The 27,656-nt window shown below is 42.7% G+C and overlaps 2 protein-coding genes across 2 annotated transcripts; both read left to right on the top strand.

Moving 5' to 3' along the window:
- The first annotated feature begins 5,055 nt into the window (after positions 1-5,055).
- On the top strand, positions 5,056-21,590 carry csrnp1b (cysteine-serine-rich nuclear protein 1b). Its single transcript, XM_061758982.1, has 5 exons — positions 5,056-5,276; positions 13,731-13,929; positions 17,230-17,489; positions 17,564-17,860; positions 18,252-21,590. Exons 2-5 carry the CDS (start codon positions 13,749-13,751, stop codon positions 19,164-19,166), a joined length of 1,653 nt encoding a protein of 550 aa, XP_061614966.1. The 5' UTR covers positions 5,056-5,276; positions 13,731-13,748; the 3' UTR covers positions 19,167-21,590.
- Positions 21,591-23,130: 1,540 nt separating this feature from the next.
- Positions 23,131-25,662, top strand: LOC133470523 (gastrula zinc finger protein XlCGF8.2DB-like). The gene is made up of 2 exons (XM_061758989.1): positions 23,131-23,438; positions 24,015-25,662. Exons 1-2 carry the CDS (start codon positions 23,264-23,266, stop codon positions 24,980-24,982), a joined length of 1,143 nt encoding a protein of 380 aa, XP_061614973.1. The 5' UTR covers positions 23,131-23,263; the 3' UTR covers positions 24,983-25,662.
- The last annotated feature ends 1,994 nt before the right edge of the window (positions 25,663-27,656 follow it).

Below are 27,656 nucleotides of genomic sequence, written 5' to 3'. Positions count from 1 at the left end.
TTTATAATTACTGTAACAGCTATGCTTGCTGGCGCTTTGCATTATAAGTTAGCTTTAAGCTAGTGGACCCTTGTTAACAGACAAAATTAAATGGTTTGGTTGTTGTGTAAAAGTTTAACTGGGAGTGACAAATAAACAACTTGAAGCAAGCACGCTTTGCCTCTTCTTTGGAGAATAAGCCCGCAAGCGAGATTGTCTTCACCTTTTGTTTCCTCAAAGTGATTTTATACGATCGTCTCCCATTTTGTAACAGTGAGTGAGTGATAACAGGCACAAAGAAATACTTTTTAAAAGTCTGATTTAATAAGCTTAAGTGTGGTTTAATAAGTGTATCAGTATTTAAAGTGTGTTGGAGAATTAACAATTGAAAACATATATTCGTATGGACTCTTTGTATCGTGGATTTTCACCTTTTGTTGGTGGGTCTGGAACGTATCCCACATTATGACTGGGCATTCGCTGTCCAACACTGAAAGCCATCATATTATGATACATTTCCCTCTACTCATCAAGTGTTTTATTTCTTCTGTCTGAGCACCCTCCCCTCACCCCCTCCCGAGATCGGCCAGGATGAACTCCACATTGAAACACAATGCCGTGGCCCTCCATCACAGTCATGTCTAGGGCTACAGGTGACCAGCTGTCTGCCTGTGTTGCACTCTCCTCCGGGACAGCTGGAACCATCAATCACACCCTCCCTGCTCCTCCTCCCTTCCACTATCCTTGAAACGAGTCGTGCCCGTCTGGCCGCTCTGACCGCAACAACATCAGGCTATCTCATCTGGTCCCGCGTCACTCCTCCAGGCAGGGGGGGGGGGGGGGGGGGGGGCTGTTCTTGATTTCTACCGACACAGATGTTGTTGTGAATTTAGGCTTTGATGAGGCGGCTACAAGATGTTAGAGACCTGAAGACAAGGCAAAAATAAATGTGGTGTGTTTTCAGTGTTGGGTGCAGCTGGAACAAAGCTCATGCAGAAGAAGGCTCAGTTGCCATCATGCTTACTGTACTGCTTTGGATTGTTTTATACTTGTGGCCTAGAAGTGATTTCCATGCAATTTTTTACAGTAATTATGACTTAACTAGTCCATTAGTGTAGGTTAGTTTCAGACTATACCGTGTTCTGACTTGCGTTCAAATTCGTAGGAACAGAACTTTGTTGTACAGTGATCCCCCGTTCATCACAGTAGTTACATTACAGACCCAAAAGTGTTTTAATACTCTTAAATGTTTCAAGTGTGTGAGAGGGATACAATTATTAAAACAATGTTTTTATATGGTCTTTCTGTATTTTTAAATATAGATTTTTTAAACCTCAATCATTACGTCACAGACTTTTTACAATCAACACCTACGGAGTATTCCCCCCAAAGCAAAACTGTTGTTTCACCCTTTCTGAACAAGGATTTCCAAATTACACCTGTTTTATTTTTACTTTAGTGCCCCGGTACTCATGTTAGGATAGGTTTTACGATGCCGTAAAATGATGACATGGCCGCAGCGTGACGCGTGCGTTCACTGGCCGCAGATGGAAAGCATTGAAGACTATTATTGTGTTCTTCAAAGGGGGTGGGGGGGCGGAGGTTGTCTTCCACTGTGAACTCTTTGGCACACTTTTAAAAGAGGAGGTTTTAATGTATGCAAGCCTGTCTCGGTGGCTTTTTGGCACCCCATCCCCCTCCCCTGTCAACATCCACTCTACACACAGCTCCTTTTCTTAGAAGTCTTATAAGGGAGTGTCAACGTGTGAGTCGCAGTGTTCCCTGGAACATCTTCCTTGTTTAATCAAAAAAAAAAAAAAATGGACCTGACAGGCGACTTCAGAGGCTTACATGAAACGGGGCTCGAGTTCCTGTTTATCTCGGTAGGACTTGGCCAAGGACACCTCAACAAACAAACCAACACTGCTGCACACGTGTTGGGTAGCTATAATTAGCATCGAATGCGGTACTGATAACCCGGATGTCTGGATGCTCTCTAATTGTTAATGTTGCCGATTATTTTCAGGAGAGAGGAGCATACTGTATGTCGTCAGTGATGGATGTGACTGCGGGTTTTCATGCATGGCTCATTGTTGTGTCTTTAAAAGTGGAGGGCGAGTCGGGGAAGCTGGATGGGTGGAGTCTGTCTGGACGCTCAGACTTACCGTCTCCCCGTGGAGCACGACACCTTGGACATAACAAACAACAAGCAATCGACAACTCCTCAAAACAGACCGGCGAGCACAACCGACGTTCAGGATGTCCAAATAGGCTTTAGTTCGTACTAAAGCAGAGTACACAGATATCGATCGATAAAAGGGACGAATTTGAGCAGTTTCCTCCCATGAAAAGCAAAGTTATCCAGAGCCCGATTGTCGATCGACTCGGAAACCGGTTGGGGCGGTCAATCGTAAATCTTAAACCTGTTCAACATTTACAACTTTAAATCCTGATGTGTGTTGTGCGAGTTGGGCCAAACTACAAACTCGTATGGCACGTGAAGCTGCTTCTATTTCTTCTTCTACTACTACTCGTTTTGGGGAGAAATGCTGTAATGAGCATGCCAGGCTAGTAGTTGGCAAAAGCGTTGTTTTAATACTATGGAATTTGTTGGACTTCAGTCAGCTAGATCATTACATTATAAATCATGAAGGAAATTCTGAAAATGTATCCTGTTATAAGAACAAATGGTAACATTGCTACATGTTTACATTTTTAGACTTTTGAATGCAATTCACCTGTAGAGGAACGTGGAAAATGACTGTTTTTACCCGTTTTCAAAAGCGTGTCATCTAAACATCGCCTCCTATTGGGAGCAACGTTCCAATAACAATTCAATCTGCAAGCGGCCACATTAGATGGCAGAGACGACAAAGCTCCATCCATTTGTCTAGGACACCTGCTTCCAATTGGGGCTCATTTGGGAGAATTCCCTGTTGCATCAAAGTACAAGCCCAGGAAGTCACCCAAAATATATTGCTTCTCACCCAAATTGATGGCGAACTTTCAATTCTGGTGATGGCTCCTTGCGACTTTTTCGTGCGTCCTGTTACGATAGACATGTCCAACCAATTTCGTGTTGATTGCTGTAACTGGTGTCAGGGGCTAATTTTTCCCGGGGACACTGCTTAGTGAGTTCTGAGGGGGTCGAGTTTGGGACACCTAAAATACAAAGATTGTAACCGGGATTTTCACACAAGATGACAGCCATCATTTCCTTTTAGGAACTCTAATGGGACACTTGAAGCTGTCACTCAGGTGGATGTGCTTGGTTGGGCTCCCATGGAGGGTGGGCGAGGGCTTCTGCTTCGGGGGCATAATTGGCACCCTAAAACTCATCAAGTGTTTGAGAAAAGCCCCCCACCACCCATTAGCAGCAAGACAATTAGCATAACTCTTATGTACACAAGTTTCAGGAGCGGAGCACCTGTGTTGACTTTGGCGGAACCCGTTGACGCTGCTGCTGCATTCGGGGCCGACTGGGAATGAAAGCAAAGTCGCCAGGGGTGCTGGATTTGTAAATACGCAAGAAGGGAAGGGTGTGTGTGTGTTTGTGTTCCTCTGGAGATAAGTCTTACACACATTCCCAACAATGACTTGGAACATTAAATGAACTCAGACAGCCAACAGCATCCCCAAAAGTCACTTTGGTGCACTTAATTAATTGAAGTTTGTATATAATTCAGTTTTGTACCACCACTTAAGAGATCTTGTTGTCCTCTCATTTATAGGAAAATAAAAGGTCTAAAAGCACTCCTATTCTTATTTAGACGAAAGCAGGAACTGCTGACTGTCAAGTGTCAGTGTTACATTGGAAACAAGTTGAATCACACGCTATTGCAACACCGCTTACGTCACTCTTCACAAGTGACGAAAGTCATCACTTACCAGCATAACTGCATGAAATCGAGTCCATACCAGAAGAACGTCTACACATAACCCAGTGAAAGTCATACTTCTTCGAGAAGAAAGTTGTAATCATACAACAAAGTCCGATTTTTGCAAGAGAAATGGTGCCAAATATATTTTGAGAAAAAAAAAAGTTGGAAGCTTACAAAAAACAGTCATACAATAGACAGATTTAAAAAAAAAATTTTTTTTAAACTTGTCAAGGTGCAAGTTGTAGTTTTTGAGGGAAAAAATAGTAAAAAAAAAAAAAAAAACTAAAAAAAGTTTAATCGTGCAACAGTTGTCCAGTTTTAATTATACATAAATAGTACAATAGTCTTACTTTTTTGAGAAAAAATCAAACAATAATAATGTCATATTTTTCAAGAAATAAGTGTGTAATCATACTACAATCGTTTATAGAAGATTAGATAGATATGTAGTAGATTAGAGTCGAACCTTTTAATAACTTTATACTGACGTTGAGCAGATGTAATCATGAGAAGTCATTTCTTTAAATAAAAAGTCATATTTGTCAAGGAAAACAAATTGTAACACTTAAAGGGAGAGATCTTTTGTTTTGATCCAAGTAAAATTATTAAAAGTTGCAATTGTACAACTATTTTTTCAACAAGTCATCCTGTTACAAGATTCAACTCGAAATTTTAAAGAAATTTGATATTTTATCAAGTGAATTTGTGAGTTGCAATCATATAAGAACAATGTCTTCTTTTTTTTTTTTTTTTTTTTTAAGATTCAGAACCAGAACCTCAGAACTGCGAGGCAGTTGTACTAGCCACTATTTCCACTGTGCTGCTGCCCCTATATGAAAAAACACCTTAGATTTTCAGGTGTCTTAAATAAAATCGTGACTTAGGTTTGCACTATGACCACTCCTCCCCCCTTATTCTGGTTTTCGAGCGCACCCAATGATGTCAATCTCCTCTTTTCCCCTTGCAAGCTGCTGCGCGTAATACAGTCACGCAGGAGGAGGAAGAGGTGGAGGCAGGAAGCAGCGTGGGCCGCCTCCTCTGCTGTGTGTCACGGCCTGCGTCACAGCCACACGCCGGGAGGGAGTTTTCCACTGACGAGACCGAGAGAGAAAGAGAGAGAGAGAGAGAGAGAGAGAGAGAGAGAGAGAGAGAGAGAGAGAGAGAGCGAGAGAGAGAGAGAGAAAAAAGCCAGAGCTAGTCGCCAGTGTGCTCCAGACAAGAGGACGCGTTCGAGCCGGACGGAGGCAGACAAAAGCCGGGGCCACGCGTGAGAGCTTCGTGTCCGTGGGGGGGATCGGAGAGTGAACCAAGCACGTTCCGCTCTGTGGTTTCTCACCCATTTTTATTTTTATTTTTTTTTCCGGATTAATCCCATTATTTGCCACTCATGCTGATCGGACAGTTGCACACTTGCTGGTGAGTAGCACTGGTCCATTGTCGTGTCATTTAACGTGCGTAAATGTGTCACGCGTGTATTTTTATTTTTTATTTTTTATTGTCGTGTGTAAAAGTGAATAGAAGACATGCGGCGAGTTTTTCCGGTGTTACAGGTGAACCCAATTCGGGGAAGTCCACCAATCAATCAATGAAATTGCATCGGCCAGATAATCGTCATCATCATCATCATCATCATCATAAGTTGCGTGTTGTTATTTGTGCCTTTGCGCAAGGCATTAAAGCTGACACAGCGGCTGTCACGCCAGCAGTCACCTGCACACGACCCACGTCCCCGCGTGATTCCTGCCATTTAAAAAGAGCCCACTTTCCTTTCTTCCTTTTCATTGTTCCCACACCATGCACTATTCGGCTTTATTCACGCGTGTTTATATTCACGATTCCAACCCGTTTTATTGAAGGTGAAGCCCACGCGCTTTCTTAAATTTTAGTTTTTAATGCTTCTTTTAAACGTGGATTCTGGCGTAGTTTGTCGCCTCATTGTGTGTGCTCCCTTAATGGAGAGCACTTTTGAAAAGCGTCTCTCGCGCGACCTCACCCGGATCATTTTTGGAAATCATGCTTTCTGGAATGACACACACATATGCACACACACACACATACACACACACACGGGAGGAGAATGATCCTTTGTTTACTGACACAGCTTCCATTTCTTGTGCCTTTGCTCTCCACACACACACAACTCTACTTTGCAATTTTTTTTCTTTTTCTTCCCCCCCCCAAGGAATGCTCAGCAAGTAGCTGGTATGGTATAATTTGGGGAATTTGTTGCATTGTGACACACAGTATTGATGCGCTTTGGATGGGGTTTTTCAAAATGTGGTCCACACACCACTGGTGGTCCCCATGGAACTTCCAAAAGAGGTCCATGAGTCACTCACTTATGGATTTTATTTGTATTTTTTATTTTTTTTTACAGGTTTTAAAATGTTATGTATTAATGACTAATACGTTTGAGAAATGTTGAATTAGTTTAAATTATTTTCACTTGGAAAATTCCTAAAATCTTGAAAGGATGATTGGGAATTTCTTAAAGTTAGAATGGTGTGAATTGTAGGTGATTTAAAATTGATTCATTTGCTAAGCTCAGCGTATTTCGTAGAATGTGACATCTGCATGGAAGTGGCTCAGCTTGTCACCTCTGATGTGATATTGGACTTGTTTAAGCAGGCTACACACTTACCAATTTTGAACATCTTAACTGATTTTTTTTGAAATGTGAAAGACCCCACACACCACAATTGTCTCGTAAATATCGAACAGTTTTAACATTTACGATTGTTGGCCCTGACCGTTTTCCGAGCAGAGTCACTCTTAACATATCCCACACCACATAATTGTTCAGTTAATCATTTCATCTTCGGGCCTTTGCTTACTTTGATTAGAAGAGGGCTGATTAATCACGCTAGATAAACACTGAGACATCTGGCAATCAGATCTTTGGTCACTTTGATCAAAAGGAGTTGGAAATGCGCGCATTCGATCCTGTTATCGGTATATGCGGACCTTGCTTTCGACTGCAAACTAGTTGAGACTGACTCAACAGCGCCTCTGCAGGTTCCACTACTGCCCTGTTTTCCTTCAAGACCTGAATACTGTAATGAATTCCAGACAAACGATCAATTATTTCTGGTTGTGTGTACACACAGCGATCTATGTAGATGAGCACACACTTCCGGAGTGTTTGCAGTAGCAGCGTTGGGTTCAAGCAAGGTTGCCTCGCTTCAGTTCTGTCACGCAGGATGCCCCCCTCTTTTGTGCACGGGACACAGGAGGGGAGGGAATGGGGCTGGCTGAAAAGAACCCCCCCCCCGGTCCCCCACTCCTTCCACAACACACAGCAGTAGCGAGCTCCCATCTGTTTTGTCCCGTTTGGGCTCTTGAGCTCAACCTCTGAACCCACCGGGACCACCACCATCTCCTTGATGTGATTTGAGAAATTGTGAATTTTAGGTGATTTAAAAAGATGAACAGAAGATGAATCAATGAATGACTAAAACTGTCTGTTAATTTACTTTATAATGATTTGAATTGTTTTGAAAAATGATTTTTTTTAAATATCTTCTAAACTTGAGAATTTGAGTATGATTTTTGCGGGGGGGGGGTGTTAAAGTTACAATGGTTTCAAAACTGTTTCAAGAAATGGTGAATTTGTTAAATTTCTCGTAATTTGGGAATTCTGGAAAAATATGGAATTTGTCAAAAAAAAATCTCCATTAATTTGAGTTAGAATTCAACTCAACTGATTATGAAATGGTTGAGAAATTGTGAATTCTACGTGATTACTTTTTTTATTCTCCGTTAATTTGGGTTAGAATGATTGGTGACTTTGTTAAATTTCTCTTTTAATTTGGGAATTGTCTCATGTAAAATGTGGAGTTCTTCAATGTCTTGTTCTTTTAGTTCTTCAAAGTTCGAACGATTTCAATTGGTTGAGAAATTGCAAACTTTCAAATCTTCATTCATTTGGCTTGGAAATTATATGAATCAGTTTAATGGTGAATTTGTTAAATTTCTCCAATAATTTGGGAAATTTTTCATGGAATTCTTCAAAAAGTAGGATTTGAGGGGATGATGTTAGAATGGTTAGAATTGGGTGAAAATGTGTTAATTCAGGGGCTTTTGTAAAAGTTCTCGATTTAAATTTGGGATTTTTCTCATAGAAATTTTACAAGTGGTCAAAAAGTCTTGACTTTTTCAAATGTTGAGCATTTTGGAGTTTGAGTCGGTTAACAAAAGAGCTGAGCAACACGTGAACCCACCTCTTCCTCGTCTTTCCGTCATCCGCACACTCAATCCCATCCCGAGATTTCAGCTATCTCCCGACTTGTGCAGCTTAAAGGTAGCATGTGAGCTCCACGTGCATGCTAATTCCCCAGTCAGGTGTGTCCAAGTGTGCTTTCTGAGCCCGGGAAGAAGGGGAAGGGAAAAAAAAAAAAAAAGTACACATCTGGGTTCGATTGAGCTTCTTTACAGCTAGAGCGGCGCTGCCGGAGATGGAATTCCTGCGGCTTTGGAGACATGACATTATTTATTTGCTTTGTGCGATGCTCCCTCCCTTTTCCCACTACCTCTCCTTTTTGGAAAGCGGTGCCACGGGTCGAGGCAGGGGAACAGAATGTTTCTCTGGCAGGCTCCGGTGGGAACAACACCAGAGCAAAACAGGAGCGCTCTCCCCGCTTTGTTCCGGCAGGCGGCGCACTACTAAATTATGTCAGTCCCAATGCACCCTAAATCAGGGTGCACACATATCGATAATCGGGGCTAATTTGAGCTTCTTTCATCTTTTCTAACCGGAGGCAGCAAAGTCCGATTGTCTAATGTTTCTAAAAGATTATTTTAAGAGATTGTCCAGTGGGGCAGGCTGTGTTAAGAGAGAGTTTTCCTTCCCGGTCGGTTCTGAAAACGTGACCGCCAATCATAAATGTTAAACCTGTTCAATATTAAAGATCACAAATCTTTGCCTGTGGTCAACGCCGAGTTAGGCCGAACCACGGAACTCTGCGATTTTGGCGGGAAATGAAGTGCTTTTGCCAGAAACCAAAACTTTAAAAAAAATCTCTGAGATTTTGAAAAATTGTTAGTGTCATACCCTACTTGAGGCAACTATGGAAAGGCGCGGAAGGGAGTGTCCTCCTGTGCTATTGTGTTGAATGCAATTGTTGCGGTCTGACAAGTATGTAGCATCAGATCCATTATATAGTGTATGTCCGCAATGCTCAGAACAGGGCTATGAAGTTTAACACCGGCACTGTGTTAAAAGCAAGACTCCTGTCAGGACGCTACGTAGCTACACCGGTTAAGGTAATAGCCCACTTTTTGCTTGGTTCTGTATAAAAGGAGGATGAATGCCAGCAGGTCCGTTACGGCTGTGAAGCGGCAATTATGCAGGATCTCTGGGTAGATGAGTCTGAGGAATTTGGCCTCCCATCACTTCTAAGAATTTGTCTCCCGACTTTCCTGGTGACGAAGTGAGAGGTGCGGTGCCCTGAGGCCTTGAGTCCCAACCTGCCTTGACATGTTTATACACACATGCTCACACTCCCGGGCTCATCATTATCACATTTTATGAGCACTCACTCACTCACTCACTCAGTTAGACAGTAAGACAGACTGAGGCTGTGCTTGGGTTGTCAGTCTGCCATGTAAATGCTCTCGGCTGGCTAAGATTAGTGCCACTCCCCCCCCACCTCTCTACACACACGCACGCCTTATCGTTATCAGCTGCAATAGGGCAGGACAAGGCAGCACAAAGGGGGCAAAGTCAACTGTCTCGTTGGTCTGTTGGATCAATCGGGCTGCGGGATTGACTTCGCTCTCTTGTCCCTGCACACTACATCATTCCCTTTTGTGAAGATTTCAATGGATTGCCTCTGTCACCATACCACGGTGAGGCCTTAGTGACTTCTCCTGTCCCAGCATTGCCTTAAGTGGGATGCACACGTCGATTTTGAACATCCTTAACGGATTTTTCTTTTTTTAATGAAAAAAGAACCAAAATTCCCGTGTGATCTGACTGCTCTTATCGGGTGCTGCATTCAACACCATACACAGAACAATCTCGCCGCTGACGATTGCGAGTCTCCTGCCCCAAAGCAGATGTCTGTTGTAGTACCAGGACTAACCTGCGAGAGGCAGCACTTTGCAACCGGGATCCAGACTACCGGAAATTCCATGAAAAAGTACAAGAAGCGAGGCGAGCTGTCAGCCAATTAGGAAGTTAACAGTAGTTACCAGATACACTATCGTTTGGTTTCACGTCACAATTACGGAGTCCGTGAATCAGTCCAACTCTGTGTTGGCCACAGGATACTAATTATTTAATAGGTTTAACATTTACGATTGTCGACCCCGACCGTTTTCCTAGCAGATTGGAGAAAATGACTTAACACATCCCACACTACAGGATAATCACTCAGGATTAATCATTTGGAGACATCCAATAATCAGGCTTTTGCTGACTTTGGGGGGGGGAAAAAATGATCAAATTCGGCCCGATTATCGGTACGTTTGTATGTGAAAATAAAAATTAACGATTGCTTTCGACACAACTTAACAGGAGCAAACCCCATTCCTGGCTTCTTCTATTCTTCTCAGACGACGTTCCACCTTCCACTCTACTGTCTGAATCTTTGCCCATTACATGTAGGCTCTGTTCATTAAGAACAGCCACACTGACAAAAGGCAGACTAATAGCAGCTGTTACAAGCAGTGTCGCTAATGCCACGCTAGTATGCCGATAACCGGGTAGGACTGACATGGCGTGCCTCTCGATTGGCTCCGCCACGTTGTGCCTTTTAGTGACAAATCTTGCCTAGCTCTGAGATTTATCTTGCCCGAGTGTGCGTCCCTTTTTATCCCGCCACTGATGGAATGACAGTGATGCATAATTTAGCGGGGAGCCACGAATGTGCCGTGCCGCCACTCAGGGCACTGATTTCCTTCAGGAGACCCCACTGAATCCTACTTTCCTGCCACGCTCTCATTATTATTATTAATATTATTATTATTCCCCCCCTCCAAATAAGTCATTGCAGCCTTGTTGTCTCCTGCCAGTTCCACATTGACCACAAACTAGGATTAACCTCTCGCCATTGTTTCTGCCTGTTGAACAGGATTAGCAAATCAATGTGTCAGGTAGGCTGTAGTCAAGAGACAATGACCCACTTCTGACACCACCACTCCTCCTTCTCCTCCTCCTCTTCCTCCTCCTGCTCCTCCTGTCTCCCTTCTGGCTCACTGCAGCTTTTAATTAAAAAGACTTTGCTTAGCCGGCGCTATGTGCTCCCTGAGGATGCCTCACAGTTTTGTTTTTTTTTTTGCTTTTTTTTTTTCTACTTTATTTTGATTCTCTTTATTCTGCACCGAGTTGCATCATGTGGTTGGCTTTTAGTATCAAGGTGGTCTCCACGTGCTAAGCCCCTTTGTTTGTCGCAAGGTGATTCATTCATCATGTGAGCGGCATAAGCCCCGCAAGGGTTGTCAGCCTCCTGCCCTTGACGCTCTACTTTATCCTTGTCAGAGGCTTGACTGCCCCCTTTTTTTTTTTTTTTTTTTTTTTTCTTCCCCACAATTGCTTCCCGTTGGGCTGCACTGTGGTCTCGTGGTTAGCACATCTGCCTCACAGTTCTGAGGATCTAGATTTTAATCTCGGCTACAGCCATTACTGCGTGAGGTTGGCATGTTCTTCCCTTGCTTGTGTGTTTTTCTCAAGCTTCCTCATGCCTTCCAAAAACATGTTGGGTTAATTGAAGAGACTAAATTGTCTATAGGTGTGAATATGAGTGCTCGTTTATGGGGACAAATGCTATAGAAAACGGATGGGTGGATGCTCCCCATCGCGCCCTACCCCCCAACCACCCACCTGGAACGCTGACACTTGCGTAACACGCCCTGATAAGACACAGGCGGCATGCAGGTCACACTCTTCTTGGAACTCATGAGGAGAATCTCGTTTAGCCGCCTGCTTATGCCAAGGTCGCTCTGAATCCGCGAGCCTCCGACAGGCCTCGTTTGGCGCGCGCTTTGTCTTAATGGCCGACGTGCTTGAGAACCGACATTTAACGTCCCGCGGAAATGTTACCCTGCAATTATCCCCAGAAAATCACTCTGTTTTTAAACAATAAGCAAAATTGCAGGTATCCCACCTCAACCAAAAAAAAAAAAAACATTTTAAAACCGTGGCAGCTGTAAGCGATTAAGCCCCCACTATGAAGACATCGTCAAACGATGGTTTTATGGACAAAGTCGTTAAAAAAAAATAAAAAATCTCCTTTACCGCTCCCCTCACCTCGTTTTGAAGTCAACATATCCTGTTTCAGTCTTTCGTTTACACCCAGTACTAATAAGCAACCTTCTTTCTAATATTCCATGCCAGTGAAAATCACTTCACACACTCCACACCACAGGATAATCACTCAGGATAATTTTTTTTAGAAACCGCCAATAATCAGGCTGCTGTAGACTTTGATCGGAATGGTAAATTACTATATTATTGTGCGTAGTCAGCTTCAAATATTGAACAGACATAAAACACAATGGCCTTTGCTGGTCTGATTATTGGCGCCCGTGTACTCCGCTTAAATACTCAGATACAAACTATCCAATTTGCATTGATTCACATTAAATTAGCCTAAATTAGTCAAGGTGTGCTTAAATGGACGACCATAACAGCGCTATTTGCGGGAATGGTTTGAGAATAAATGGCAGTCCCTAGTCAAGGGCTCATTTTGTCTGTGGTGGTGGTGTTTTTTTTTTTGTGTGTGTGTTTGTTTTTTTTGCTAGTGTGTATGTGCATGTGCGCCTCTCAATGGATTGATTGTTTTTATCGCTGAGGCAGCAGTCCCTCTCATGGGAGCGCTGAAAGCACGCACGGCGGGCTGGCGTAACGCAACATCTTCCAGCAGGAAGGTCTTTGTCTGTGAACATGTCACATGAGCGCACATTTAAAAGCGGCACAAGGAGGAACGAGTCTGTTGATAGGGAAGGCCAAGATGGGTTGCATTCCTCCTAATCAATGTGTTTTGATGGGATTTCGAAGAAGGGATGAAGGGGTTTGCCCATTGTTGACTTATGCTAATGCAGCCTTGATTGATTGCTTCCTGTGGCTGACTGGCTGGAGGCAGCAGGAGATGGCCTACTCGTGCGCTCACATGGGCAAAGCACGGGGCGGCCAGCTCGTATCGACAAGCTCTGCGTGTACGAAGCCCTTTTTTTTTTTTTTCACTCTCTCTCTGCAACGTGTCTGAGTTGTGCTCATTTGATGGTTCTGTGGCAAAACGTGTGTAATTTTATTACCCGGGTCCTCGTCTTTACGACATTACATTAACATTTAGCTTAAGAACAGCAAAATGAACTAGTTTGTCATACTGCGGAATAAGAAGGCACGCTCCGTTACTGCATTACTTACTGTTTTGTTCTCCAAATGAGAGGCAGTGTTCAACCTTCAGGCTGTTTAACTGTCACCATAAATGTTCATTCGAATTACAGCCTAACATACGTCCTCCACTAGCTTAATGCTAACATACAATAGGAAACGGCATAGATGGGCTAAAGGAAATTAGCATCGCTACTGTGGTCATTTTAAACCATCAAATAACTCTGACTTGAGCATAAAGACGGCAGTAACACATACAAATAGAACATCCATCAATACTCACAGGCATATATTCTCTCAATTTGTGGAGACAGTTACAACTACTGCCACCGTCAGGCGAAGCGTGCACACTAAAAGGGGCATCGCAGTACTGTATTTATGTGTTACGTGTGACTTATGTCAGAAACAAAGTTAATTATTTTTTGTTTTGTTTGTTCATGTTTTTAATTTAGTAGGTGTGGCTTATACTGCATACCAGTACGCTCTATTTGCCGATATTAACATGTTTTGGTTTTTTTGTCTTCTGTTCCCCACAGATTCGCCACGCTAGCGCCATGAGCGGGCTTCTCAAGAGGAAGTTCGAGGAGGTGGGCGAGGACCCGTGCTACTCGTCGCCCTCGCCCTCCTCGCTCTCGTCGGCTTGCTCCACCTGGGACTCGGAGGGCGAGAGCTGCTACTCGGACACCCTGGATTCCACCCCCAGCAACCCCGGCTCCCCGGCAACGCATTTCAACAGTGAGTCAAGCTGGCTAACGGAAAATATTTCATGTCTTTATGGCTCTGATAATAAAAACCCACAAAATTGGGAGGGAGGTGAAGGAATTTCATCCGCTGGCAGCCCATGAAACACTTAAATACCGCTTTTATTTCATGCATTAAAGCAAGCCAAAGGGCTGAATCCCTTCATACGGCGGCTCCTCGCTTTGGTCTGTCTGGATGCGAGAGGCCATTTGAGGACAACCCGGTACCTGGCTGCAGGCCATTTGGTACCAGGTCGCACAGAGAGGCTGAACAAAAAACATTTTATTCCTCGTCAGAGTCTAGAAGGTTTATTTTGAAAATCAGCTGCAGCCACTTGGGAACAGTGCTCCCCTGCTTTATCGTCATTGTTCGGACCCCTACCATATCGTGTTGTTTTTTTTAAGAAATATATATTTTTTTTTTTATTGGGATTTACAGTACAGTGGTCCCATGAATAGTTGTCCTCCGCCACTTTTGGTTTCACCGATTTGCTAATAAGTATAAAAGTATTGCTTTTCCACCATCTCGCGGCATCTCGGTGCCAAGGAACTATATTGAAGTGCATAGAGGAGCTTCATGTAGTGCTTTGCCAGAATAGGCCAGTAATAAAAAAAAAAATTTAAAAAAAAAAAGTATTTTGGAGAGCTTCTTCTGAAAGGGGAAAAAAGTCTAAATGATGAGCCATAAGAAGAGCCCTACAACAACAAGAACGCTGCATTAAATCGATGATAACACCAGTCACATTTCAAATACGGGTTCAATGAACCGAGCCCGCTCTGCGTAATATCTGGTGACAGGTTTGCGAATGAGGCAATGAAGCCTTAAAAAAGTACTCAATAACACACTTACATTTCCAACATCCTATTTTTATGAAGTGATATTTTGATGATGATCGCAACCTTAACAAAATTATGGCGTAGACCGGAAATAAGTAACACACTTCGAGTGTCATGTTCAGCCATTACCCCAAGATGGGACCGTCTCATTGAAGAGAAACTAATTACTACAACTACATTGAGCTGAATGGTGAGTTGTATTTTTAATAATTAGTTTTTTATTAGTTTCTACATGGGGCTGTCAAAATATGTCTTTGCGTCAAACCGGAAAAAAAAAAGGTTGCCGACTTCTGGTATAGGCGACGAGCACAAACGAGGCTTCCAGGAAGAGCAGCGGTGGCCGCTTGCCAAAACGCTGGAGAACACACGGGCCGTTGTGCGAAGGGCTGGGCGCGCACCCAGCACAGGTGCTGAAAGAGGCCCGGCGGTCACGGGATGGAGAAAAGAAGGCGTGCAAACACAAACGAGGGGGGCAGATTTGTGTGTCATTGTAAAGGAAGTTTAGACCATGTGAAGGTGCTCATTAGTGAGACTAGAGCGGCGATTGTTTACCCTCGAGGGATGTGGGCTTCTCGACCGTTCCCACCCCGGCACCCACTTTTTCCCCCCACATAGACACGGTCACATCCTTCTTTGATCCAAGCTGTACCAAGCTACCGTCTTAAATGCATAGAATAACAGTTAGAAATAGACAGAACTGTACTTACAAAGTGCATTTCAGAGCTTATTATGAAGTGAGGAGACACTTGATTAAACGTTTTTTACATTTTCGCCCCCAAAAATGGTCAAATGACAAAGTTCAGAATTAGAAATTGTGAGTCAAAAAACATGTGAAAGTGGAATAATGGAAAACGTTTGAAAAACAAAGCACAAAGTAATTAAAAAAATCATACACGCATCAATAAATAGTTGTAATATTTAATCATGTGCTGTTATAATTTTTGTTGGGTAGGGGGGTTCCCACCAAAAAAAAAAAAGGTTAAATAAGAACATTCTATTTAAAAAAAAAAAAAAAACTATTTTGTTTAAAAAAAAAACACATTTTGTTTAAAAAAAAAAAAAGGAGAAATTCTATATAGGATCCACAACATTTATAAGGTTGAAGAACATAAGATACTGAAATGGAGCCTTATGTAATAAAACTATGATATGATGTATCGGTTTGATTTATATGCATGAGTTGAAAAAAAACAAAAACGTGAGGCTTTTTGGCTTTGTCCTTTTTTTGTTTAAAAAAGTTGAGGAAAGGCTGCCCCAGAGCCCACAGATGGGTGGAGTTTACCTCAAGTGCGTCCATTCCTGATGTTTCCAGGAATTTGGTGACAGCTGCTGAGAAAACACCAGGACGTTTGCTCATGAAAGCTAATGGCCAGCACATGTGGACTGTAGTCATTATGTATTTCCATAGAGGTGTTGCCAAAGGAGGTTGAGGGTGGGCGTTTGGCACTTTAAGAGTAGAGGAAAAAAGCTGCATGTTGGTGGATGTGGAATTTCTAAGCAAGCGTCCAATAGTTATGCTTCCACACTTGCATGCACATGTACCTTTTTGAGCTTTGGCCTGTTACGGCAGTTTTGTGGGAACGTGTCAGCTTGCAGGGATTGCCCTTTCTCCCCCGGCCCTCCCTCTAAAGCCTCTCAAGCGTTTATTCCCCAGATTGAACCGCTAAAGGTTGACTTTTCATTGTGTGCAACAAGGCCGACCGAGCAGGTCGTTTTTCACGGCGTCGTCCCTTTTACCAGGATGTAAATGCACTCAAATTCATGTTTCAGTCTTAATTGGGTGCACGATAAGGCTCTGTGAAAGAGAAGGGCAATGAATCAGAGGGGCGTCCTTATTTCTTAGGCTGTTCTGCAGGACAGAAATTCTACTGGAGGGATATACCGCCCTCTAGTGGCACCCAGAAGCAGTGTAAGCAATGTGTGGGTACCTTTTGTTATCCTGCTGCTAGGGTACCAGTCGAAGGTACCAAAAGGCTGAAGTTAGACACACTGTGTTTAACATAAGAAATGCATCATGAGAGCAAAAAAAAAAAAAAGTATAATATATAAGTACGTCTTTTTCTGAAATTTTCAATTAAGTTATAAAATTGAAATATTTCTTAAAACATTGGATGTTCATTAAATAGTTGTGATTTAACGGTATACTGTAATTACACATTTACTTTTTCCGCAATTGTTTATGTCCCAATTTTTTGGGGGACTTTTTCACACAAAAATTAAGAAGAAATACTAACTTAAAAAAAAAGAAGTCTTTTTTTTCTTGCTGTACAGTTATTACTCTTGTACATCGTCAGTTTGTATTGCAATTATTTTTAACTTGATTGGTCAACAAAGAATGTCAACTTTTGTGCGACAGCAACGAATCCTAAATTTATGTTTCATCACTTGCCTGAACTGCGCCGCTTCAGTTGAACTTCCATTATGGAAAAGGTCAGCTTCTTCTTTCTTCCCTCCGCAGCGACATCCATCCTCAAGAAGTCCAAGCGGGCGCGCCGGAGCAACGTCACCTTTGACCAGGTGACAGTCTTCTTCTTCCCGAGGTGCCAGGGCTTCACCAGCGTGCCCAGCCGAGGGGGATGCACCCTGGGCATGACGCCTCGGCACAGCGTGCGCCGCACGTACACGCTGGCCGAGTTCGCCGCCGAGCAGCGTCTCCTACGCCGGGAGAAATTCCTCAACCGGCTACGGGAAGAGAAGCTGGAGACTCTCAAATTAAAAGTGAGTAAAAAAAGTGGAACCGGATTGGGATCGGGGATTCGGGTTTCCCCATTGACCGGCGGTGGTGTCTACAGCTGACCAAAAACGGAACCCAGGACAGCGAAGAGGCCGAGCGGCTGACCGTGGACGACATTCCTGAGCGGGACGTCGACGTTAGCGGCGCCGACCTGGAGGAGGGCTCCTTCCTCCAGCCGTACCCGTCCAAGCGGCGCTACGCTCTGCTCAAGGCCGCTGGCGTCAAGAAGGTGGACAAGGAGGAGAAGAGACAGCTGCACGAGCTGAGGATCTCCAGGGAGCGTTGCGGATGCGACTGTCAGGGATTCTGCGAGCCCGAAACCTGCGGCTGCAGCCTGGCTGGCATCAAGTGTCAGGTCGGCATTCAGTGCATTCAAAATTTGGGCTTCTGTTGAACGAGTAACGTAAGGGCGGTCCTCTCCTCTCTCGGGGAAGTAATGGAGTGGCAGGCTTCTGTAGTCTAAATGCAGGTTTTTCTCATTGGACATGGAATGGAACAGAAGGTTTCTGTAATGCAGTGGAAAGCTTCTGTTGGTTTCATGTAGTTTCATGCTTTAGTTGGACAATTTTCAGGATTGTGTTTGATAATATAACTGTAGGATTATGTACTCTGAATGCAGGGTTTTGTTTGACAAGTAATGTAATGGCAAGCTTCTGTTGGACAAGTCGTGTCACTACAGTTTTTTTGGGATAAATAATGTGGCTCCAGGCTTCCGTTCAACAAGTAATTGATTCTTCCTCTCGCAGATGGACCATTCGTCGTTCCCGTGTGGCTGCACGAAAGACGGCTGCGGGAACACGGAAGGCCGCATAGAGTTCAACTCCACCCGGGTGCAGACGCACTACATCCACACCATCATGAAGCTGGAGCTAGAGAAGCGGCTGGAGGAGCAGTCGAGCACCGAGGAGGAGGCGACGGAGGCCAAGGCGATGGTCCCCCCCGCGCACTCCTTCCCCTTCAGCGCCGAGCTGGCGTCCGCCGGCGACAACAGCTGCAGCAGCGACATGTCGGACTCGTCGGCCCAGAGCGACGACTCTGAGGGCGGCGGGAGCCCGTGCGGCCGGCGGACTCCGCTGGACGTGGACGAGAAAGGCCTGAGCCGCATCCTCAGCTTCAACGACGCGGAGAACGGGGACACCGCGGAGAAGGACGCTTGTTCCCGGCAGGCGGCGACGACGGAGACGTTCAGCAGTTTCAGCATGGTGGACTTTGCGGACGAGAACGACAACATCGATGCGGCGCTCTTGGACAATCGGGCCGTCTCGGAACTTTTGGACGAGAACGCCAACCAGGGCAACGGACTCTTCCACGGCGGCAGCGTGCCGCACACGCCCTCGCCCACCGTCGACCGCTCGGCGAGCTACAACATGGAGCTGAGCCTCTCCTCCGAGTCGGACCTGGAGTTCTTCGACGGCTTCCCCTGCCTGGGCCCCAGCTCGCTCTACAACTCGCTCAAGGAGTACGAGCACATGGACAACTTTTTCCACTTCCAGTTGCCGAGCTACCCGAGCCTGCCGGCGTCCGGCGACCCGGGCACTTGCCTCCTGGAGTCCCTCATCGGTCTCTCCGAGTCCGTCCCGGAACCGCCCGCCGCCTTTACGGACAATCAGATGTTGGAGGAAGCCATGAAGTTGTCTGTAATGGAGTCTGTGAAAGTTTGACTATAGAGATACATCACTCACAAAAAGTTGGGGATCTTCAGCTTTCGGGTCATGAGTTTTGCCATTCAGCTTTTTGTTGGAGAAAAAAAACATTGAACAGTTGGACTTGCGGATTCAGAATTTCAGAGATTGTAAAATTATGTTCGTCCTCAAATTGCACCCGAAAGTCCAAAATCCCAAACTTTTAGTGAGTAATGTAAGATTTTGTGAAGAGCGCTTGGTGGTACATGTCGGACTTTTGGAGGAAGTTGTGATCTTCTTCTTTGCCTGAAGTCCAAACTTGCCTTCAATGAGTTTGGGAGCTAACGCGAAGGCCCGCGGGCACCAAAACACGCCGAGAGAACTCTCAACCAAACCCAAGAATGGGAACAGGAACGAGCCGTAACAACACAGCTGAATGTGCACCTCAGGGAATATTTTTTTCTAGGTTTTCGGAGGCCATTGCCGCGATGGTTTTTGCCTTCGTTGGACCCTTCCCTTTCCTTGAGGGGGTGGGGTCCCTTTTTTTCTGTGGAATCCTGAAGCTAGTGGACTCCCGAGAGGATCGCATGGTACAAAAAATGGAAAAATCGCGCTCGATCAGCACTTTATCTGTACTCAAAGGCATCGTTTTGGTCGCGTGGGGTGTGTATTCAACCGGTAAATTATAGGTTCTTGGCTCAAACTATTACAAAGCTGTACTTTTTTTTGTTTGTTTTTTTATTGCTTTTTGTCACTTAAGTTATTTCCTGCAAGGATTTTTATTTATTTTCCATTCGAGAAGCACTGTGCTTTCATTTCTTTCGCAACAGTCAAGTGCAATCGTCTTCATGCGTTTTTTTTTTTATAAACCTTATCAGAAAAAGGCCATCAGAAAAGTATTTATCTATTTGCTGACTAACTTATTATCTCACCAGTTATTTAATTTTTTTTAGCAATAAAAATGGATCCGTAGAAGCCAAGCAAGTAAACTGTGGAATCTCCCTTTAAAAATCACTAAATTATGGGATTTATTGTATTTCTGCATATGTAATGTAACCAGAGAGAGGAAAAAATGACTAATATTTTGTAACTAATTTAAGTAGGTTGACAAAAAGAGAATTCTAATGAAATCGCTGACAAATTGAATATTTTATTAAGCAGAAACATTTTCAATCGGGAGACAAACTATATGAGATATCAACTATATTACATTTACGGTCTGAAGTATTTTTCATGGGCAGTTTTGAACATCGTGCCACTCAAAAAAGATCGATTTGATTGTATTCTGAATTTTCCTCGGAAGTCTGTGACTCGTGTTACAGCGTGTTTTATCTATTTGAAAAAGGGGATTTTGCTGGATAGAAACTGCATATATTATACAATTTTTATCATGCGTGCAGAACCCCCAATGCGAAGAAGTTGCCTCATTTTAAAGGGGACATATTATGCAGCTTGCTTTTTCACAATTTAAAACACTTTCCATGTGTCTTAAGAAAAGGTGTCTGATATTATTAGGTCAAAATATGCAAACTATTAAGATTGAAGGCCCAGCTTGAAATCGCAAATTTGGGGGGGAGGCTAATCTCTGCATCCGGACTGCAAATGAATGGCGCTTGCACACAGCCGCCACCACTGGCACATTTGTGACGTCGCAATGCTGTAAAATTCAGAATGACTCTCACACAGACGCATTTTGAGAAATAGGGACTATTTGTATACCATCTTTTTAAAAAGTCAATTTTTCCATACTATGTTCCCTTTAAAATTCAGTTTCCAACAGCCAGTGAGGGAGGATTAATGTGACAGGGGGAGCTAGAGAGTCACTGTACATATCTCACCGATGTTCTGCAACTGTTTGAGCAGCCTTTCGGGCAGGGGTGGGGAACCTGCGGCACGTGGGCCATACGCGAGAACGTTTTGATGCGGCCCACCACGCAATTCAAAAAAAATTTGCATTATATTTTTCCATAAATGTCATCTAATGTCAAAGCTTCCCCACTGCTGCTTCCCAACTTAATGCATGCAGGTCCCTGCTTGCTGAAACCTGAATTAACTGTATACTTTCGAAAAGTGCAACAAATTGGAAATGTATTCGCTTTTTGCCTTTTTCTTTTTGGTATTAATTTAAAAATCCATCCGATGATGCCATGCTGAGTTCTCTTGTACAAAAACATCATGAAGACATGGCAACAGTGAGTGTTTATCAATGTCATGAATTAACAGTACTGCTTTTTTTCCCGCCCTTCTCGACTTCAAAGAACGTGTCTTACATTATTTTGAAAATTTTTCGGACCTTTGTTGTGTAGTATGTATATATTTCTGCTTAAACTCTCCTGCAGAGCCAACAAAAGCTGCTTTGTTTTCTACGTACTCACACTTTAACCTGCTGTTTGACAGTCTTTTCATGCAAGCCATTTTGACAGCCTGTCCCTCGATATAATAAAACATTTTCTAAATGCTTGACTCCTGCTTGCTTTTTATTTCACCTTTAAGGAAGACGTGTGAAATTTAAATATGTTCCCAGTAAAGACAATACAGTGGTGCCTTGACTTATGCATTAAATTCTGGCCGTCTCCATGCTTTTAAATCAAAACACCTGCATCACAACTTTCTCAATTAAAATTAATCCAAGTGCCATTATTCTCTTCCAGTGTTTTTAATGAGAAAAATAGCACTATAATTTTGTAATTTATAAAAACACTAATAATATATGCAAATAGAATGTAAACAGTACAGTTTGTGCATCCTGATCATGCAATGGGCGCTGTGCTGCTGCTTCTGGGGTACACGCTTTGGCCACCAGGGGGCCAGTATAATATAATAATGTATACATAGACATCCCACAGATTTGATGAAACCCCAAAGACTATTCCAACTAAGCTGCAATATGCAGAAAATACTGTATGTCTCTGAGTATTGTTGTATGCGCTGTCTGCATGCGTTTTTATTGGTTGTGTTCCAATATAATATGTTGCTTAAAAGTTCATAATTACTGTGATATTGATGCTGTTTTCATAAGCCTATCAATGGCATTTTGCATCTTGTGTTAGCATTAAGCTAAAGGACGAGCGTAAAACTAATTTACATGATTTTGTTAAATGCAATATTCTGATGGATAATTCTATTTTATGGTTAGTTTTACAGTAAACTTCAACTGGGAGTGGCAATGAACAGCAAATGACCACCACTGTGTAAAATGTAAGCACCAATATGCAGTTAACTAAAGCTTGACTTGATGTTAACTTCAAATTTAGTTTCTGCTTTGATTCCAACTACTGTAAATCCAAAATTTGTCCTACAAAGTCCAAAACCTCAACGAGGTCATCTTTTGAAAATTTCCATCCCCAATCCTTTTTTTAAACATCAGTAACTCATGTATAAAGTGTAAGAAAGGCCCACTCACAACATAATGTTTCCCCTGGGAGGAGCAGCGGGATATTTAATATCGTCGCCCCCTTTTGGCTAAAATGTGACACGTCAATAAGAGCTTGGGTTTGAGGTTTTTTTTTTTTTTTAGTTGTGCCATTTTTTTTATTTCATGTGCTTTTTTTCTTACACCTATTTTTAGAATTTCATGTGTTTTTATGTATGTGATTTTCCATAGTTCCTCATGTCTGTTTATTCCATGCGTATATTACTTTAAATGAATTTGAATGTGGTACATTTTGCTTTTAATCGATTTATTACGATTTACTTATTCTAGTATTGTTTCCTTCGGGGCTTTTATTTGTGTCTCCGCATGTGTACACGACCAAACGCTCTCCTTGCAGTCCACATTCACACAAACCTGAGTCATGTTTACCAAATTCCAGTTACTTAAAAAAGAAAAACATGTTGAAAATTGAAGACATACATTTTAAAGCCTTGTTTCGCGTTTTGTAAGAAAAATATTGTTATTTTTCGTTGTGGTTTTCCTCCCGAGTGCGGACTGTAGTTCAAAACTGAGACACACCCCATCACGGCAGGGGGCGGTAAAGAGCTTTGAACGCTTGACGCCACCCGACAAGCTATAAAAGAAGAAAAAAAAAGCAAACTGCGAGAGTTAGCATAGCAGCTCACACTTCTATTGGGCAACGTGCGAGATTGAAGTGTTAGTTGTTGGGGTCGTTAAACTGTCTACACTCTATAACATCAAAATGTTGAAAGACTTGGTGAGGGAGCGACTAATCGCGGCCGCCGACGAAATATTCCGACTGTTTGAAAAAACGATAGCGTCGTACGAGGAGCAACTTCGTCGCGCGAGAGAGGAGACCGAGCGACGACGACAACTGGAAGCCGTTTGCAACACTCAAATTGTGTTGCGCGTCCAAGGTCTGTTCAAGAAACTGAGACTTAATATTTACATTTTATTTATCCAATAAAGGCGTGCAAAATGTATAATTCAAGTCCGTTTTACGAAAAGAATATGATCAAAACGTATGTTAGGAGCTAGCCAGTTCGATTTCGTTTATTTAGGCGCTTATCCTGTCCAGAAAAGTTAATTTACTGTCAAAACAACGTCACTATGGCAACACCTCTATTTTAAATATGATATAATATGATCACTTTTGCTGCAGGTTCATTGTAATCAAAAACACTGCCTTCTTGACAACCCATGACCAGCCAGTTATAGCACACATGTAAACAAACAACCATTCCCGTTCACAGCTATGGACAATTTGCAGTTTTCAATTAACCTAGCATGCATGATTTTGGAATGTGGGAGGAAATATATAAATTCAACTCAGGAAGACCAGAGACAGAATTTTAAGTCACAACCTCGGAACTGTGAGGTGGATATGCAATAGCCATTTATCTATCTATGCTTGATACCATTTATTTTATACTCGTTCAGCTGTGACCTGCGTGTTCTAAACTGTGTTTGTCATTGTTGCTCGTGTGCTGCAGACGTCCAGCAGCCAATTTGTCGTCCGGAAGAACTTCCTCATCAGTGGCAGTGCTCCAATCTGAAGCAAGAGGATCCGCAGCTCCCCCATGTCAAAGAAGAAGAAGAAGAGGAGGCTGACGTCAGCAAGTTGCCAGCGACTGGTCTCTCTGTGAAGAGCGAAGATGACGAAGACGACCCCCCCAAGATGTCACAGCTTTACCGTCACAGTCCTAGTGGAGACCACTGTAGAAGACCACCACCAGACAACCTCTTAGCACCACTGTCAGACAGTAACGACATGGAACAAACGTTAAGTGACGCAGACTGCCGAGGTGACGACAAACGCGTTAAATGTTTTGTCGAAGGCACAAAGGAAGCTTTACAAAAGTGTAAAAAATTTGTTACCTGCTTAGTTTGTGGTGATAGGTTTACCAAACAACATTTGATTAGACACATGAGAATACACACAGGAGAGAAACCCTTTCATTGCTCAGTTTGTAGCAATCGGTTTACTAAAAAGTCAACTTTGGTTAGACACATGAGAATACACACAGGAGAAAAACCATTTAGTTGTTCAGTTTGTTGTAAAGCATTCAGCGAAAAGTCCCATATGGTTAAACACATGAAAATACACACAGGAGAAAAACCCATTAGTTGCTCAATTTGTAATAATAGGTTTACTAAAAAGTCAACTTTGGTGAGACACATGAGAATACACACGGGAGAAAAACCTTTTAGTTGTTCATTTTGCAGTAAAACATTTGGCGGAAAGTCTGATATGGTTAAACACATAAGAATACATACAGGAGAAAAACCCTTTAGTTGCTCAGTTTGCAGTAAAACATTCATTGAAAGGGGAAATATGATGAAACACATGAGAATACACACAGGAGAAAAACTTTTTGTTTGCTCGTTGTGTAATAAAACATTCCGGCGACGATCACATCTGGAATCACATATGAGAACGCACACAGGAGAAACACTTTAGTTGCTCAGTTTGTGGTGACGTTTTTCTCATCTAAACTGTTTACCGGTAGTTGCACACATGCGAACACACAACAAAGGGACAATAAAATATTTTACAGTAGACCCTGCAACACCATGGATGGACACATGATTATATGTCGATCCTGGTACAATTCTGAAAACTTCATCTGCTTTACTAAATCAAAATAAAGATGATGTGGAAATAAATTAATGCCCCTGTCAATCAAACTGAAACAAGAAACGAAATTGATAAAACATGATGATGAATTTTGTTGTATGTGTAAAAATGTATCATCAATGTAACGTTTCATAGATTGGTACAACTATTTTATTTACAGAGTTGAAATTTTTTTTTCCAACATTAAATGGTTACACTTCACAATTCACGTCCTCTTAAAGCTAACGCTTGTGATTGGCTCTCTCTGGTCATGAGCCATTCTGCTCTAGTCGCAAACATGACATATTTTTCCAAATATGACCTCAAAGCGCCACCTTGTGGTGCAATCTATTAGTTTGCCTGTGGTTTTGATAAGATTGAACTCATAGTTACACTTGAACACACGTTTCATCTTTCTAATTTTGGACTTTTTATGAAACATTCACTTATCTGGGTCGTAAAATGAAGCGATATTATCGAAATTGTCCAAATTTGTCATTAGGTCAACACGGTATCATGTTTTCCACATGCTGTACACGTACAGTATAGTGCAACAAACACATTTTTTGAAATTATGTATTTACATTTCATGTTTTGTTATCAGTTTATTATTTGTATAAAGTACAAATATGCGGCACGGTGGACGACTGGTTAGAGCGTTAGCCTCACAGTTCTGAGGACCCGGGTTCAATCCCCGGCCCCGCCTGTGTGGAGTTTGCATGTTCTCCCCGTGCCTGCGTGGGTTTTCTCCGGACACTCCGGTTTCCTCCCACATCCCAAAAACATGCATTAATTGGAGACTCTAAATTGCCCGTAGGCATGACTGTGAGTGCGAATGGTTGTTTGTTTCTATGTGCCCTGTGATTGGCTGGCAACCAGTTCAGGGTGTACCCCGCCTCCTGCCCGATGACAGCTGGGATAGGCTCCAGCACGCCCCCGACCCTAGTGAGGAGAAGCAGCTCAGAAAATGGATGGATGGAAGTACAAATATGTGGTTAATTCCAAAATAATGATCGATAGTTTTCATCCACTTATTTTTAGAAGAAACATCTTGATGCAGTAATTCATAAGAAAATACTCAAAATGTAATCAAATTTAATTGTATTAATTTTAAAAAGTAATTGAAATAGATACATTACTATTACATTTTCAACAGTGTAACTTGTATCCAGTTACATTTCCAAAGTAACCTTCCCAACGCTGCATGCATTGCCTTTGATGGCAACGTTGCCCCCACCAACGTGGCCGCCACGTAGGCACGTGGGTTAAACGCTTCACGCCATCCGCCAATCAACAAAGAGAAGAAGAAATCAGCGGTTGTTTTTAATCAAATAAGGGTGCGTGTGTAAAACCTGACATTAAAGGTGTCCCTTTACCAAAAAGAGTACGATCAAAACATGTAGACCATGTTAAGTGCTCATCAGTTATATTTCTTTTATTTAAATACTTTGCCTGTCCAAGAAATAATTTTCTGTCAAAACAAAAACACAAACAGAACCCATGTTTGTGTAACTTGTTTATAATATGGTGACTTTTGGCACAAGTTTAATAATATAAGACATTTTCCTTGGCATGGGCGTGAAGAGACCTCTGTAGGGGCAGATGCTGAAAGTTAAAAGGAGGGGCGGGGGGCACATTGAACATTGAACAAGTGTTTGTAACGCCTTAGCAGAGCATTGCTGTGGTTTAAGTAAAACTGTTTTCTTTTGTTCGTGTGTTTGAGTAAGGGGTAGCAGGGGACAAAATCAGTTGTGCCTTCTTTCCCTGCTCGGGGATGACGCCTCTGATTGTGGTGCAACTTGAGCAACTTTTACGGGTTGAATCTTTTATGAATCTCATACGTGGACGAGCAGCTCACGCGGACACGCCAAAGCCCTTCCCCTCTCTCATGCTCACTCGCTTTTCTAAGGGGGGACACATGCAGATACACACAGGAGAAAAAACACTTTGTTTGTACAGTTTGCGGTAAAACATTCATGGAAAAGTCAAATATGGTTAAACACACAAGAATATACACAGGAGAAAAACCCTTTGGTTGCTCAGTTTGCAGTAAAGCATTCATTGAAAAGGTGAAGATGATTACACACATGAGAACAAACACAGGAAAAAACCCTTAAATTGCTAAACCATCCATTCATTTTCCGTACTGCTTCTGCTTCTGGGATCGCAGGTGTGCTGGCGCCTATCCCACCTGATTCAACTCGGCTTTTCATTTGAACACGTTTAACAGTAACCCGGTACTACAAAGGAAATGAGAACTGAACTTTGGCCAAGACAATTTCACCATAGTGTGACAACACTGATCCTGCCGTGCTTGGCATTATTATTCTTTTATGTTTCTATTATTCTGGTTTATGTTTCCATGACAATAAAGGTTTTCTATATTTATGGTCAATCTGTTAGTACAGTACTTTGTTACAGCCTTGGTTGTTTTGTGCTTATTTAAACCTGTGCATAAGAACAAATGACATATTCCACCCTGTCCTCTTCCACTCCACATTCACAGCAACCTGCGCCA

This window comes from Phyllopteryx taeniolatus, chromosome 20, assembly GCF_024500385.1.
Source record: "Phyllopteryx taeniolatus isolate TA_2022b chromosome 20, UOR_Ptae_1.2, whole genome shotgun sequence".
Taxonomy (NCBI): Eukaryota; Metazoa; Chordata; class Actinopteri; order Syngnathiformes; family Syngnathidae; genus Phyllopteryx; species Phyllopteryx taeniolatus.
This window is presented reverse-complemented; position numbering and strand designations above follow the sequence as displayed.

Coding starts and splice junctions, on each gene's coding strand:
- csrnp1b (XM_061758982.1), top strand. CDS start 13,749: ATGAGCGGGCTTCTCAAGAGGAAGTTCGAGGAGGTGGGCGAGGACCCG. Junction 13,930..17,229: donor CCCGGCAACGCATTTCAACA/GTGAGTCAAGCT, acceptor TTCCCTCCGCAG/CGACATCCATCCTCAAGAAG. Junction 17,490..17,563: donor TGGAGACTCTCAAATTAAAA/GTGAGTAAAAAA, acceptor TGGTGTCTACAG/CTGACCAAAAACGGAACCCA.
- LOC133470523 (XM_061758989.1), top strand. CDS start 23,264: ATGTTGAAAGACTTGGTGAGGGAGCGACTAATCGCGGCCGCCGACGAA. Junction 23,439..24,014: donor AATTGTGTTGCGCGTCCAAG/GTCTGTTCAAGA, acceptor CGTGTGCTGCAG/ACGTCCAGCAGCCAATTTGT.